Source organism: Bufo gargarizans, chromosome 3, assembly GCF_014858855.1.
Source record: "Bufo gargarizans isolate SCDJY-AF-19 chromosome 3, ASM1485885v1, whole genome shotgun sequence".
NCBI classification, from domain to species: Eukaryota; Metazoa; Chordata; class Amphibia; order Anura; family Bufonidae; genus Bufo; species Bufo gargarizans.
This window is the reverse complement of record NC_058082.1, coordinates 87,852,559-87,869,311: the sequence shown is the minus strand read 5'-3', so window position 1 is coordinate 87,869,311 and position 16,753 is coordinate 87,852,559. Positions and strand designations below refer to the sequence as shown.

Here is a 16,753-nt window from a genome sequence, read left to right as displayed (position 1 = left end):
TAGGCGTACCTCACCCCCAACCCATTTACTCCTTCTCACTTTCTTGACTTATGGTTTTCTACACAAGGAACTCCTATGAAGCCCTTATTTCTGTCACTTAGGCCTCATGCACACGACTGTTGTTTTGGTCCGCATCCAAGCCGCCGTTTTTGCATCCGTTGCACCGTTCCGTGGCCCTGCAAAAAAAAAAATAGCATGTCCTATTCTTGTCCCTTTTGCGGACAAGAATAGGCATGTCTACAATAGGCCACCCGTTCCATTCCGCAAATTGCGGAAGGCACACGGGCCGCTTCATTTTTTTTTGCGGACCGCAAAAACCAGCACGGTCGTGTGCATGAGGCCTTATAGTAAGATGCCCCCATCGGTATGAATAAGAAGGTCTGCTACCTCATTAATACAGACTAATGGATCTGTTCCAATGTATTCCTACGTAGATTGTTTGCAATGCTATCTTTTGATTTCTGTAAAACTTTTGAAAAACCTTCAATAAAAACAAGGTTTAAAAAAATAAATAATCTGAAAATGTTTTCTAATTCAATGCAGCATCATTAAATTATGTTAATCATTTATCAGGACTTGTAATCATTGTGGGAATTCAATTTGACTATATGGCAGCCACCAGATGTGGACTGGGATGTATACCAGTCTACCCAGCGTACGTCATGATCTGCTTTACCTGTTTCCAGGATCAGCAGCACTGGTACAGTAAGGCTAGTTTCACACTTGCAGCAGCTGTTCCTGTAGAGAATTGCCGGATACTACCACCTTCCCGCCAGACCCCATTGACGATAATTGGGTCCGGCAGAGAGCTAGCCGCTATGAAATATCAATCTTTAATTATCTAAGATATCATTTCTCTTAGGGCTCACAGACAGCGATTGCGCCCATTGACTACACTGGTGTTCCGTCATGACGTCCGTCACTTCACTGGACAGGATACTGCTGCATGCTGCACGATTTTGTCCGGCTTTTGCAGCAAGATCCGCAGTGCAGATGTGAACACCGCCTAACATTTACTATTCCGTACAGCATTCTCTTGTCATTTTTATCCCTGATGGTGTTTTATATGTGATTACATACTTATGTATCTTTCTCAGGCAACTATCAGAAATCGCTGGATAAATACAAGGAAATTCATCAGAGGTTCCCAGACAATGTTGAATGTAAGGAATGTTCTTTTTATGTTCTGCAGTATAATTTGAGTTTACCTGCGTCATTAAAGGGGTTATCTATTATCTAAAATATCCCCCCCTCCCAATGCTGGGACCCTTCTGTGGATTATACTTACCTGCTCCCTGGCACCCTAGTCGCTCTGGATCTCTGCACAGCCGCTGCTGCTGCATCTCCCCGTCGCTCGGATCAAAACATCCAGCGACGGGAGGTGCAGCCAATAGCGGGCTGCGACGGGGACGAGCCCCATTGAGGCTGGTCACAGCCTGCCATTGGCTACTCCCCTTGTCGCCGGATTTTTTGATCTGAGCGACGAGCAGATGCAACGGCGGCAGTGCAGGGATCCAGAGCAACACGGGTGCCGAGAAGCAGGTAAGTATAATCCACAAAAGGGTCCTGGGATTGGGGGGATATTTTTATATATTGGATAACCCCTTTAACATAACGTGAAGATTTGGATAAGAATTAAATAATGTACATTGGCTCATGCGGCAAGAACCTCCGCAATCCCCAGAATATGAGCCAGGGTTGTGTTCATAAGCTAATGCTTTACATGATGGCCAGAATAAAATACACGCTGTATACATGTTCTGCATGAGAAGGTTTCACGTGTCTAGTATATTTTATGCTTTTCTCGTGAATGATCCGCAGGCTTGCGTTTCCTGGTGCGGCTCTGCACAGATATTGGGTTAAAAGAAGTTCAAGAATATACAACAAAGTTGAAAAAGGCTGAGAAAATGAAGGAATTAAAGGAACAGGTAATTCTTAACTCCGGGTCAGCTTCTGTGTGTTTGTGAAAGCCCAGTAATATCGGCCAGTTATCATGAATTATGGTTTATATGAATGCTCAGTCCTGATAATTGCCCCTTTGTAAATGTACCGCCAATCACCTGAGAGACGAGCAAAATCCTCATTTGTCGGGTGATCTGTCATTTCCGTGGCACATAAAATCATTGTTTGTTGCCAGCATATCCTCATACAGAGAAAATGATGTCAATGCATCTGAACAGAGCAAGCAATTATCAGGAATGAACAGTTCATTGACAATCATTATTCTATGTACCTGCCCATGTAAAATGGGCCCTTTCTAAGTAAATTAGCTATGGGAAGCCATTGTAAAACCAGGAATCATTAGATAAGACACATGAGTTATCTGGAAGTTGCATCCTAAATGTGGTGGGGTCCTAGTCTAGGGGCCCATTTACATTGGCTGATACAAAGGGCAATGATTGGGAATAAACCTTTCTTTTCCAGTCCTTTCCTACTCGTGAGCCACATTTACATGTAGCAATCATCCCCTCTGTATTGGGATAGACAGTTGTTACTGCAGTCACTCGTCCCCGTACAGTTTCGTACTTTGTTGGCATTGCGTTTTACACAGATTTTACATGCCGCATAAATGCCATTTTGCCAGTTTGTCCCGCGATCGGTGACACTAGCCAGGTATAAGGAATGAGCATTCGTAGAACCATTCATTTCTAATATTCCATCCATGTACTGTAAATGGGAGCCCCTCGCCAGTCAAGAGAACAAAGATCCTATGACACCCACTGGGCAATCTAAAGGGACTGGTGACGCCTGAGAAAGGGAGGATAAGAAAGAGATAGGGGGTGTTTGGGTGGATGATGATTAATTTCAAACATACATATCTAAAAGGCGGGGGGGGGGGGCTTAACTTGAGTCATCTACTGATCAGTGATCATCAGAGCATTAGAGCTGCAGGAATAAATAACATCTAAATGTTTGGTGGGGTAGATGGGGGGGGGGGGTCGAGGGCTGATGGGGGAGGAGGGGTTAGGTGATCTAACCCAGCCCCCCTTCCCCCATCGGCCCTTGTCCTACCACCCCATCTACCCCTGCAAAACTTGCTAGTTTTTATTCTGTCTTGTTGACAGGATTATGTTTATTTATATTAAGATTATGTGGTTATTGGACTTGTTTTTGCACTTTATTTCTATCTTTATATGGATCTAAAGAGGTTGTGCATTTGTTTACAGCTATAGTTAATTGGTACATTAAACTGTGCATATTTATGTGTGATTACAACAGTAAGTATTAAGTGAAGACTCCACAAGTTGGGGGGGGGGGGGGTGCGCACTTGGGCAGCTCAGCCTCTGTTGGTGGTGGACCTTGTCCCAGCCCTGTATGTAACCCTTACAGTTCTGGAATGTATTGGATAACACTGACATAATGCTGTCAGTATTATCCAGTACATTCCAGACCTCTAAGGGTTACATCAATATAAGGGTTACATAATGTGACCCCGGCAGTGCTGGAAGGTCAGGCCGGGTGCTCCGCTGCGAGTCCGGTGAGAGAATACTACTGACCTTGTCCTTTTATGCAAAATTAGGCACAACCCTAATGTGGGCGTTAGTAAGATCACTGGGGGCCTGTGCTGCCGGTGTCTTTGGATTCATTACTGAATTGGGGGCCAAGCCTCAGGAGGTTGAGATGAACTGGATACAGCAGCGGGAGGGATTTCCGACCACCTGTTTAGTTCACACCTTCTGGCGCAGACATCATCTATATTAGGAGAACTCCTTTATTGATAAAATGCCCTATGACCACAAAAGACCGTGGGTACAGCTGGTGCCACTAGGAGGTGACATTAATGAAAATAGTGTTAGCTCCTCAGAGACACTGAGCTAATCAGTTTTAGCTTAAAGCCTCATTCACACGTCCGTGCTCGAATCCGTGAGAAGGTGGTCAGTGATGCCTCCGTGAAGGATCCATGTTTAGTCCGTGTGTCAGTTTTTTGCTGTCCGTGTATCATGGACACTGCACAGCATCTCTTTCTAATAATCCGTGAAACACAGATGGCATCCGTGTTGCATCCGTGGCTTTCACGGACCCATAGACTATAATCGGCGTGATGGATCCGTGAACACTGACAAAATAGAGTATGCGTACGTGCTAAAAACACTAATGTGATTAAAATGAATGGGGACGTGTGCTGTCCGCGGAGAACATGTACAGCACACGTCTGTGGAACACTGACCTGTGAATGAGGCCTGAGGTGGCTATACACATAAGATTAAAGTCGGCCAAAATGACAGATTTCGGCCATTTTGACCAACTGTCGTCTGAAAAACTAGGCGAGCGAGCATTCGCGATCACCGACAGCAGACTCTTGTCTGCTGAAAATGTAATCCACTGTGCGGGAAAACTTTGCCATTCATTGATTGCAAGATTGGCTGAATTCAGCCGATCGCTTGCCATTGTGCTCAAGCACCAGGGAGTCCGTTTTTATGAAGAACTGTCTCCCTGGTCGGGCAGTTTCGTTTTTGGGATCGTTCGTACGCACAATCCCATGGGTGACTGATCGGCAACAATGCGGCTGACCTAGGAGGCAGACATACCTGCTTGCAAATCTTTGCCAAACTAAAAATGAAACGCTAATGTACGAAAACATGGATCCTACATAAAGTACAACTCGTCCCTCAGAAAACAATGCCTCGTGCAACTACATTGAATGGAATCAAAGGGGCAAAATCATCAGTCATGTCTTCAAGGCCAAAATAGGCCCGGTCCTCATGGGGTTAAAAGTTCTTTTAAATTCAGAAGCCAATTACCTATGTAGCAAAGTCGTATGTGCTTGCATCGTTGTCTTAAATGTTTGTCCGCAGCCAGTGTACGATGAGGGTTGTTATTTTCTAGCAGGCCGCTGACTGTTGCCAGCATTTCATCTACAACCTATTTCCGCTGCACATTCCCATCATATTTCTAAAAATCTTTTTCATATTAACACAGATATTTTGGGGGAGGATTCATCCCTTTCCAGGCGGCATTGTTCTTATCAAACCATCAGTTTGTTAACCCTTTTCCTTCTGACATTACTTGAAAAGTGGGGTCTGCTCTGAGTACATGCTACAGTAATCCCCTGCCTACATATGCATCCTGATAAAGTGTATATTAAAGGGGTCATCTGACTGTTTAATACAGAGGATCTATCCACAGTATAGGTCCTCAATATCAGATTGGCGGGGGTCCAACTTCCTGCACCCTTGCTGATCAGCTGTTTAAAGAGACTGTGGCGCTCCATGAGAAATGCAGGTTTTTCTTAGGCCGGTGACGATGACCTATGCTGCAATAACAAGAACAGCCACTATTTAATGGACGGCACTGTGCTTAGTAAGCTGCGAGGAGACTGGGGCGCTTACCAGAGGGCTGCAGCCTCTTTAAACGGCTTATCAGCGGGGGAGCCATGAGTCGGACCCCCACCGATCAGGTCATTAGTACTAAACAATTCAGACAACAGCTAAACTTCTTGTCTGACAGATCAGGTAAGGCTCTGTTCACATCTTTTTTTTTTTTTTTGCAGCCTTTTGGTAAACACTCTTCGTAATTTTTTCTTTTGCAGCGTGTAAAATCTGGCAGAGATGGCAGTGCCCGCAGTCGAAGGGAGGGCAGAGAGGGCAGTGCAAGCAGTGGTAAGTCCTTACTTTTATTATTGTTCTGTACTTGTTCTTAAAGGGGTCGTCCAATTACAAAAACGTATCCCCTATCCTATAGGGAGTAAGTTGTCTTATCGGCAGGCAGGGATCCTCCTTTTATCATGATAACGGGGGCCTGTGTTCCCACTTTGAATAAAGCAGCAGGCATGCATAGGTGCCCACCACTCTGTTCAGTTCTGTAGGACTGCTGGAGATAGCCGGGTACAAGCGCGCAGATATGTCTGGCAATCGTGTGGCATTGAATGGCGCAGTGGACACACATGCAGGTCTGCCGCTCCATTCTCATGGTAATTAGGGGCCCCAGCGGTCAGACCCCCAATGATCAGACACTTATTCCCATCCTGTGGATAGATGAATTTGTATGATATAGTAAAGGGGAAACTGCAGTCATTGGTTCTGTCTCTTTCTCTCTTTTTTCCTCTATCTCAGTCTTTTTCTCTGTTTCTCTTCCTCCCCCACTGTCTCTCTCATCTCTCTCGTCTTGCACAGAATTGGGAAGGTGGCAGTAGTGCAGCTGCAAGCTTTAGGCCTGTGACTTAGTCAGTTTTCCTATTGTATGTTACACTAAAGGGCCCTTTAGAAGATTTTCCGAGACCCTTAAAGCTTCAATGGATTGTGTGAAATTACATTAGAGCTTCACCAAATTCTAGCTCAAGTATTTTCCACGGTATATGTCCGAATTACCCTACTTGCCCTTTTTGTGCCCTCAGCTCACTAACAATTCAGTCTCAAGCTGTAAGGATGGGACAGATTGGTTGCTATGGATGTGATGAAACTGTGGTTGTCAGGTAATGTATCCTTAGCAACCAATCTTTCTTAAAGGGGTTGTATCATCTCAGATAAGGGGGGCATATCGGGCCCATAGAAGTTTATTGAGCGGTGCGCTCCCGTTCACTTATATGGGTAGAGCGCTTGGTGGTGGCCGGACCGGAGTCATCCAGCCATATAAGACTGAGATGAGACAACCCCTTTAAGTTTGATATATTCAGCCTTGTTTTTCTAATCCTGGACAACCCTTTTCTTGGCTCCTAATATTGCTGACCTATCCTCAGGATGGGTCATCAATATCCGATCGGTGAGGGCCTGACCCCTGGCACCACCACCAATCAGCTGTTTCCTGCATCGGGACTAGCTTGAATAGAGCAGGAAGCACAGCTTGAAGAAGTGATTGGGAGCTGCAGTAACCCAGAACGCCCACTACACTTTGAATGGCGCTGTGCTTCCTGCTTGATTCAAGAGCTACGCTAGTTTTGGCGCATTTTGAAATAGCTGATTGGTGGTGGTGCGGAGTGTCAGACCCTCACCACTCGGATAATGATGATCCATCCTGAGGATAGGTCATCAATATCAGGATCCTGGAAAAACCCTTTAAGTTGGGCCTACTTCCATGTCCCCATTAATGTAATTCACATGAGAAGAAACCTACTTCTAGAAGTAAGCAAAGGCTGGACCCCGGAGGAGACATGTGATGAGTTCTGGGGTCTGTCTGGAGAAAGCACTGTGACTTGTTAGTCCAAAAATAAGTGGAGGAGGAAACCATTTAGAATGTCCCCACTGCTCACTACATGCTCCTCATTACTGGTCCACAAAGGCTTGTACCAGTAATTTCCAGATGTAGACGGGTGTGGGTCTGCTGGAACTTGTATAGAAAGGAAAAGCTTGAAGGATACAACTTGACCTATCTTCACTATTGCTTGTTAAAATGGGCAGAGGTGTGTGGAGGAGGGGAGCAGAATAAAACCCCGGCTACAGTGTACAAAAACATTTACGTAGAAATTATCCCAATAGCAGCTAAAACTGCAAATACGTGGTCTGCAGGACAGAGAAAGTTCTCATGAAAGTGCTGACATAATCGCTCTGAGCCGAGCACGTGAAAGCAATTAACCTCCTCAGAGTTCAGGGCTGTTTTCATGTATATTTACCTTGTGCCCTGGAAATAGAGCGAAAAATGTGCCTTCTCCGCAGCTATGATTACTAGGCTCCAGAGTCATTCTGCAGTGCCGTCATGGCCACTTATGTAACTCGTGCCTACCAGTATATCTTCCTTTAGTGTAAGATCTGCATGCACCGAAAACCACAACTAGTTTTTTCCAAAAGTGTCCAGAAATAAGGATGAGCCCTTGTATCGTTAGGATGGCTTTTTCAACAGTGTCCAAGATGGACCATTGAGACGTGAAGAATGCATGACTGATTGTCTTCCTCAAAACAGCCCTGAGTTCAATAAGGAAGAGAATACAAAGGCGACAACCAACATGGCTGCACTTCCTGTTGTCCCTTATGCAAATATGTCCGACACAACAAAACTGCAAAAAAGGGCAAGATCTCTGGAATTCAGTTAACTAGGATTATCCTTAAAGGGGTTATCCGGTAATTAATATTGATGACCTATCCTCAAGACAGGTCATCAATATCAGATCAGCGGTGGTCCCAGGTGTCGGATCAGCTATCATATTAGGCCAGGTACACCGTGAGCGCCGTTGCCTCTTTCTAGGTCGTGTGACGTCACCGTACATCGGTCACATGGCCTAGAAAGAGTTCTATGTAAGCGCCACTGCCTCTTTCTAGGTTGTGTGACGTCACCGTTCATCGGTCACATGACGTAGTTGCAGCTAAGCCCCATTCAGGTCAATGGGGCTGAGCTGCAATATCAAGCACAGCGGCTTTACAGTGTACGGCGCTGTGCTTGATAAGGGCCCGGGAGGCTTCCGCACTAAACAGACCTCTGGTGAGCGCTGTAGCTTCCCAAAGCAGCTCCTGGCATTCCCCGCCGATGTGATGTTGATGACCTATCCTATGAATAGGTCATCAATATTATTTCCAGGATATCCCTTTAAAGGCTGTGGACACCTTCATTTTACTCGTTTTGTGCTAAAAATAATGTTTTTTCATTTTTCTTCTTAAACATTTTTTGCAGTGTTTGTAATAGTTGAGGTTAAAATCAGTCTATTTTCAGACTGTCTATCCTGGGTTCCATCTGCTGACAGCTCATGTGAAGCCTTATCTCTCATCTCCTGACCTCATAAACGCTCATCTAAGCCATATTCTTATCAGTTTGAACAAAGTTTAGCTATAATTTTTTTTAAATTGCCCCAAAGGTTTCCATAGCCTTTAATATCCTTGATATTACCATATACAGGTCCTTCTAAAAAAAATAGCATATTGTGATAAAGTTCATTATTTTCTGTAATGTACTGATAAACATTAGACTTTCATATATTTTAGATTCATTACACACCAACTGAAGTAGTTCAAGCCTTTTATTGTTTTAATATTGATGATTTTGGCATACAGCTCATGAAAACCCAAAATTCCTATCTAAAAAAATTAGCATATCATGAAAAGGTTCTCTAAACGAGCTATTAACCTAATCATCTGAATCAACTAATTAACTCTAAACACCTGCAAAAGATTCCTGAGGCTTTTAAAAACTCCCAGCCTGGTTCATTACTCAAAACCGCAATCATGGGTAAGACTGCCGACCTGACTGCTGTCCAGAAGGCCATCATTGACACCCTCAAGCAAGAGGGTAAGACACAGAAAGAAATTTCTGAACAAATAGGCTGTTCCCAGAGCGCTGTATCAAGGCACCTCAGTGGGAAGTCTGTGGGAAGGAAAAAGTGTGGCAGAAACGCTGCACAACGAGAAGAGGTGACCGGACCCTGAGGAAGATTGTGGAGAAGGACCGATTCCAGACCTTGGGGGACCTGCGGAAGCAGTGGACTGAGTCTGGAGTAGAAACATCCAGAGCCACCGCGTACAGGCGTGTGCAGGAAATGGGCTACAGGTGCCGCATTCCCCAGGTCAAGCCACTTTTGAACCAGAAACAGCGGCAGAAGCGCCTGACCTGGGCTACAGAGAAGCAGCACTGGACTGTTGCATGTCATTCGGAAATCAAGGTGCCAGAGTCTGGAGGAAGACTGGGGAGAGGGAAATGCCAAAATGCCTGAAGTCCAGTGTCAAGTACCCACAGTCAGTGATGGTCTGGGGTGCCATGTCAGCTGCTGGTGTTGGTCCACTGTGTTTTATCAAGGGCAGGGTCAATGCAGCTAGCTATCAGGAGATTTTGGAGCACTTCATGCTTCCATCTGCTGAAAGCTTTATGGAGATGAAGATTTCATTTTTCAGCACGACCTGGCACCTGCTCACAGTGCCAAAACCACTGGTAAATGGTTTACTGACCATGGTATTACTGTGCTCAATTGGCCTGCCAACTCTCCTGACCTGAACCCCATAGAGAATCTGTGGGATATTGGGAAGAGAAAGTTGAGAGACGCAAGACCCAACACTCTGGATGAGCTTAAGGCCGCTATCGAAGCATCCTGGGCCTCCATAACACCTCAGCAGTGCCACAGGCTGATTGCCTCCATGCCACGCCGCATTGAAGCAGTGATTTCTGCAAAAGGATTCCCGACCAAGTATTAAGTGCAAAACTGAACATAATTATTTGAAGGTTGACTTTTTTTGTATTAAAAACACTTTTCTTTTATTGGTCGGATGAAATATGCTAATTTTTTTAGATAGGAAATTTGGGTTTTCATGAGCTGTATGCCAAAATCATCAATATTAAAACAATAAAAGGCTTGAACTACTTCAGTTGTGTGTAATGAATCTAAAATATATGAAAGTCTAATGTTTATCAGTACATTACAGAAAATAATGAACTTTATCACAATATGCTAATTTTTTGAGAAGGACCTGTATTGCTGCATCTAATATCTGAAGTACTAATATATGAACCTGTAAGTTTTGAGCAGTACTCCTCTGTTCTACCTGTAGGCTTTTATGGGGTTATTTATCAAACTGCTGTAAAGTAGAACTGGCATAGTTGACCATAGCAACCAATCAGATTCCACCTTTCATTTTTCACAGCTCCTTTGGAAAATAAAAGGTGGGATCTGATTGGTTGCTATGGGCAACTAAGCCAGTTCTACTTTACACCAGTTTGATAAATGACCCCATTAGAGTCTATGAAGAATCCCACCCAGCTTAGCCAATTACCCATAAACTCCATGTGGGGATTTATTATACCCTGCACTCCAGAATTCTGGCTTCAAAAAGTCGCAGAATTGGTCTTAGTGATGTGTTAGGCTTTTTGCAGTTTTATACCTTTTTGAGATGTGGACGGGGAAGTGCTCATGGTTCGCTCGTCAAGCTGATTTAAGCCAAATTCATTTCCTGGGAGATTTTAAAAGTTATAAAAATTGCCACAATCTTACTCCAGTACTGGGGTGACATAAAGTGGAGTAACATCTCAAAGCAGAAGAGTTAGATTGGATTTGGAAGATGCACCAAAATGATCAAACATCATGCAACTCTTGATAAATTTGGCGCAAATTACAGCAACGTAGATTCCTTTAAATCTGACTTTGAAGATTTCCCCAATAGTTTGCATGTTGTATCCACATCAGAGAGGCTACCTATATACTTTTATATTAATCTTTGCTCTGTTTCTCATATCTCAGACAGTGGGCAGAGCAGTGGCACCAACTCTAAAGGAGAACGTCTTAGTGCTAAACTAAAATCACTCCCAACAGCTAATGATCCTTATGAGACCAGCACGAACCAAGAAATTGGTAAGAAATTTCCACCTACAAAGGCCATTTCATCAGCTGAAAGCTTATTGCCTATTTGAAATGTATAACTTTGCAACAGAGAGCACCTGCAAGCCTATAAATGACCCCCAGAATATTAGTGTGAACGGGGTCCATTGGGTTATTTGGGTGACAGCCACTAGCAGCCATAGGAATAGCAGCCATAGGAAAGCCATTACAGCTGTCCAAAGACCGTAACTCGCATGCAAGTCTCCTGAGCCTCATGCCTTCCTTGACCTACTGCTCGGTCTATGGAAGTATCCTATTAGATCTGTAATTCTGCCATTACGTTCATGAACCAGGATGCTCCCCATAAACCGTACTATAGGTCCCCTCCCACATAGGGTAGTGCTGCATTGCATTTAGCTTTGAATGCACATAGAAAAAATAATACTATTCTTAAATGGGTTGTCCCAGCTAATTACTTATTTTTTATTTATTTATTTTTTACTTTTAAAGAGCATCTGTCAGCATGATCAACCCAACCCTATTAAACCAGGCATACTTCCTGGTAGGGTTGATCATGCTGATTAAAACAATGCCTTTCTTTTGTCTGTATGTTGAACAGCTGCAGAGATATCTCGGTTTTTATTTATATGTAAATGAGCACATTCAAGCACCAGGAGGCGGGGCTGAATCCTTTGAGCACTGCTTTTGTAGCACCCCTGTGCTCTGCACACTTTTCCCTCCCTTTGATTGACAGTGCTTAGACATCAAGCATGGAGAGCGCAGAAGCTGCAGATGCAATCATTCTTCTCATATCTGTGACACTCAGCTCTGGCTCATACTTTGCATTTACACTGAGAAACAGATCTTCAACTAGATTTGGGGAGTATTGGGGATATCATAAACACTACTTATAGCCTAGCAAGTACAACATTACTCGCATCAGATCATTTTGCTATACACATAAGATTTTAATTATTATCAACTTTTATTATGGGTTAAATGAGGGAGAAAAAATTAAGAAATCTTTTTTGAGGTTTGAACTGGGGACCCTTTGTATGGAAGGCAGAACACTTACCTTCAGACTATAGACCTACCATGTTGAGAATGCTTAGAACGCTAATACATATTACTGTTTTTTTCACAGGCACAATATATACATGTGAAGAAACCAGTAGTATCTCTAATATCATGCTATGACATAGCTTTAGGATGAATTTTACTTCTTTCCTGATACTCGTACAGAATACTCCTCACATAATACTCAAGATCTGTTTCTCAATGTAAAGGCAAAGTTTGAGCCAGAGCTAACGGTCACAAATATGAGAAGCATGACTGCATCTGCTGCCCCTACCCTCACCATGCTTGATGTCTTGCCCTGTCCATCAAGGGGAGGTGGTACAAAAGCAGTGCTTTGAGGGATATCTAAAGCCCCCCCCCCCCACCCACCCTTCGGTGAATTTGCATATGAATAAAAACAGATTTCTTTGCAGCTGTTCAACATACAGACAAAAAAAGGTATTGTTTTAATCAGCATGATCAACCCTGCAAGGGTTGATCAGGCTGACCAATGCTCTTTAAAGGCTCAAACCAGTGTAAAATAATAAAATAAGTCATACTCACTGATCCCCTTTTTCTCCCATTCCAATTCCCTCTAGTTTCTACTTCCTGGTCCTTCTCAACAAGGTCAGCCAATCGCTGGTCACAGTGGTAACCCGCCTCCATCAATGATTGGCTGAGCAGTCATTTCCTGCATGTTAGGAGAGACCAGGAAGTAGATGGGATCAGCGGGGGATCGATTGGTGAGGTCTGACTTACTATTTCTCACCTTTCTGAGCTTTTTTTTTTTTTTTGGGTGTGTTTTAGACATTTAACAAAAATGTTCCAAGTTGAAGTATTCTTTGGGGGAGGAGGGGAATCATAGGAGTCGTAGTGAATTTATTAGGTCCATATTGAATCCTGAGAAATGAATAATTGTCTGCTAGAAATACTTGCAGGTCCGATTTCCAGGGTGATTCAGGCTACAATCATGTGTGCTCTGTCTGAGAGAACAGTCATGGTGTCCGGGAGGGGAGAGGAGAGGAAGGTGCATGGAATTTAGGGGCTTATTTCTGAAAGGTGCTGGTGAAGCTAACATTCCAGATACTAGGTGGTATATTGGTAGCAGGTATATCATTTAGTTTATAAGGTTTCCACAGTGTAAAGAAACCTTTTAACTTTATGTTCCTTGTGTAAAGAAGGTTCCACCCAGTTTATGTACATTCCTAGCATTCATTTCTATGGAGCTCTGGAGATAGCTGAGCCCTGTACTTGTCCATCCCCGAAACTCCCATAGAAAAGAATGGAGAGGCCGTTCTGTTAGTTTTTTGGGGGAGATGGGGGGCTTCACAAGGTACAGGGACCCCATTATCGTGATCGGTGGAAAATAACATAACCAAAATACCCCTTTAAGTGCTGCACTTGGGGCTGTGACCATGAAATTTCTATTTAAAGAGGAAGTTTGAGGCTTGAAAAATATGGCAGCTTTCTTCAAGAAACTGCACCACACTTGTGCATAGACTGTGTGTGATATTAAAACTTAATCCCATTCACTTCTATTGAGCTGAGCTATAATAGCACACACAGCACATGGACAGGAGCCATTTCTGATAGAAGGAGCCATGTTATAACCGCATACATGCAGCATTGAACTGACAGTGATCAGAGGTGTAACCAGGCTCACCCCACCAACAATGGTATTTATATAACTGGTATCAGCCACCAGGGCCCGGGTGCAGCTGTACTCTCCGCACCTCCTATAGCTAAGGGCTCTTTCACACCTGCGTTATGGTCTTCCGGCATAGAGTTCCGTCGTCGGGGCTCTATGCCGGAAGAATCCTGATCAGGATTATCCTAATGCATTCTGAATGGAGTGAAATCCGTTCAGGATGCATCAGGATGTCTTCAGTTCCGGAACGGAACGTTTTTTGGCCGGAGAAAATACCGCAGCATGCTGCGCTTTTTGCTCCGGCCAAAAAAACTGAAGACTTGCCGCAAGGCCGGATCCGGAATTAATGCCCATTGAAAGGCATTGATCCGGATCCGGCCTTAAGCTAAACGTTGTTTCGGCGCATTGCCGGATACGACGTTTAGCTTTTTTAGAGTGGTTACCATGGCTGCCGGGACGCTAAAGTCCTGGCAGCCATGGTAAAGTGTAGCGGGGAGCGGGGGAGCAGCATACTTACCGTCCGTGCGGCTCCCGGGGCGCTCCAGAGTGACGTCAGGGCGCCCCAAGCGCATGGATCACGTGATCGCATGGCACGTCATCCATGCGCATGGGGCGCTCTGACGTCATTCTGGAGCGCCCCGGGAGCCGCACGGATGGTAAGTATACCGCTCCCCGCTCCTACTATGGCAACCAGGACTTTAATAGCGTCCTGGGTGCCATAGTAACACTGAAAGCATTTTGCGTCTTCAAATGCTTTCAGTACACTTGCGTTTTTCCGGATCAGGCGTGTAATTCAGGCAAGTGGAGTACACGCCGGATCCGGACAACGCAAGTGTGAAAGAGGCCTAAGTCCCTGGTCATGATCTTTCATATTTTGTTTAGCAGATGTTTCCTATGCAGACCCTCTCGGCCCACAAATGGAAAGACCAAAAACTGCAGCCAAGAGGAGAGTGGAAGAGGAAGAGTTTGCAGATGAAGAGTTAGGAGATGACCTTCTCCCTGAATAATACCGTCACAGCTTTCAGTGTGTTTTGTGTGTAATTTTTTTGGTCTCCGTCCATTATATGTTTTTATTGTTTATTTTTTTGTTTATTATTATTTTGGTTTTATCTGTTAATATTAAACTATTTGAGATTTTTGTTACTTATAGCCCTGTGACGTGTGTGTGTGTGTGTGTGTGTGTGTGTGTGTGTGTGTATATCGTGGGGTTTCGCTCTAGTAGATAAGGTTAAGCGGGCGCAGTACAGAGGCAAAATACAAGTTCTTAACTCAAAACGTCAGTGTTTATTCACACTTGAGGCAATTGCACAAAACAGCACGTAACTTTGCAGTCTTGGTGTTAATTCACACACAATGGAAAATTCATATAACACAAGTCCCCTTGCTGGCATTTCTGCTTCCAGTAGTCCACAGCAGGATTTAGGAGACCTGTTTCCCTAGCGTGCGGGTCTCAGTCCTCCAGCACAGCACAAAGCCTCAGATCCCCAAAACAAAGACCTCTCTGCTGAGCCCAGCTACCTATTTAAGGACAGCCAGGTGCTGCCAAAACCCGGACCAGCACTTAAACTCCGGTCCGGTAAACCAGCCCAGCCGCACATGCTGGGAGGAAAATACCTGCCTTGTCAGTCAGACACAGCCCCTCACTGTGTCACAAAAAAAAAAAAAATATATATATATATATAATAGAGATGGTTTTTATACAGTTTATATTAAACGTATTTATGGAGTGAAAGACAGTTGCTGATTTAATGGTACAATTAATCATATCATAGAGGTAGAAACACCTGTTTATGGTAGAGGCATTCAATGTTTGGGGTGGGGAGGGGTTCATAAATGTAAGAAGTTAAAAAGCATTAACAGAATGGAAGTCTGCATATGTGAAATACTCACACTTTCCATAGTCCATCCATGGAGGAGACAGTAGACCACTTGTAATCAGTCAGTTTTCTAGGCAGTTGTAATGGGAATGCTCATATTTCCATAAGCTCATGTATGATGTAATGATTTATGGAAGTGTCTGCCGGTGCACATCCATGGACTGAAGATTGCACTTCAATGAAAACTAAGGACAATTTCATGATGCTTGTCAGTGTGAGATGTAATGGATTCTTTCAGCAGGTAGACAATTCATCTCTTGCATGTTGTCCACTCAGTCAGCATTACAAAATATACCGTTGATGGTAACCTTCCCAGTCTGCTAGAGTAAGATGAGGTCTCTTACAGCCATTGAGAAGGTTGCTATGCAATGTCTAAAAAGCTTACTTTTCGCAAAGACTACTCATTAGGACAGTGGGCTGCAGCTTGGAGCACCAATGAAAGTCCATAGAAGACATGATGTGATGATTTGATGGGGAGGAACTCAAGTGGCTTGTCCTGCTCTCATCTTGAGTAAACATGTGTGGAACACTAGTTGCAATCCAGACCTTCAAAGACCAGTTAAAATAAGTGCCTGCGCTCACTGCAGGGACATGACATGGTGCCCTTGACAGATAAGAAAAAGTATGCCCCCCTCAAGCCATAAAAATCAGTTAAAAATGGCGTTGTGATTGGGTCATTGGTGGATAAGAGGCTTAAGGTAACAACATGGGTGGTATATGCAAGTGAATTTCTGAGTCAAGTACTTGATGCCCAGTGGTTTACTCACTTCTTCAGGCTCCACTGCTGCCAGTCAGTGATCCACAGCTAGGCTGGCAGGATCTGAATGTGCAGGTCTGTTATACGGTCAGACAGATTTGAGTGGCGCCATCAGGTTCTGAGATTCCGAAAAGAGGCCCAATAAGCATCATCCAAGTATTTGCAACATGTGATTGAAATTTATACATGTCCCCAAAAATTACTAACCCACCTGGTTCCAAAGACTTGCAGTGCATATATCTTTCAGAACA

The 16,753-nt window shown here is 44.0% G+C and overlaps 1 protein-coding gene across 3 annotated transcripts in view; it reads left to right on the top strand.

Moving 5' to 3' along the window:
* Positions 1-15,005, top strand: part of IFT88 (intraflagellar transport 88) — a 124,162-nt gene extending 109,157 nt beyond the window's left edge. For 2 of the 3 annotated variants that reach the window (XM_044284095.1, XM_044284098.1), the window contains exons 22-26: positions 1,098-1,163; positions 1,822-1,928; positions 5,531-5,600; positions 11,087-11,197; positions 14,751-15,005. In XM_044284095.1, coding sequence (XP_044140030.1) covers positions 1,098-1,163; positions 1,822-1,928; positions 5,531-5,600; positions 11,087-11,197; positions 14,751-14,875 — 479 coding nt within the window. In that variant the 3' untranslated portion in view covers positions 14,876-15,005. The remainder of the gene's footprint in view (positions 1-1,097; positions 1,164-1,821; positions 1,929-5,530; positions 5,601-11,086; positions 11,198-14,750) is intronic. The other variant, XM_044284096.1, reaches the window with a different exon arrangement.
* Positions 15,006-16,753: the final 1,748 nt, after the last annotated feature.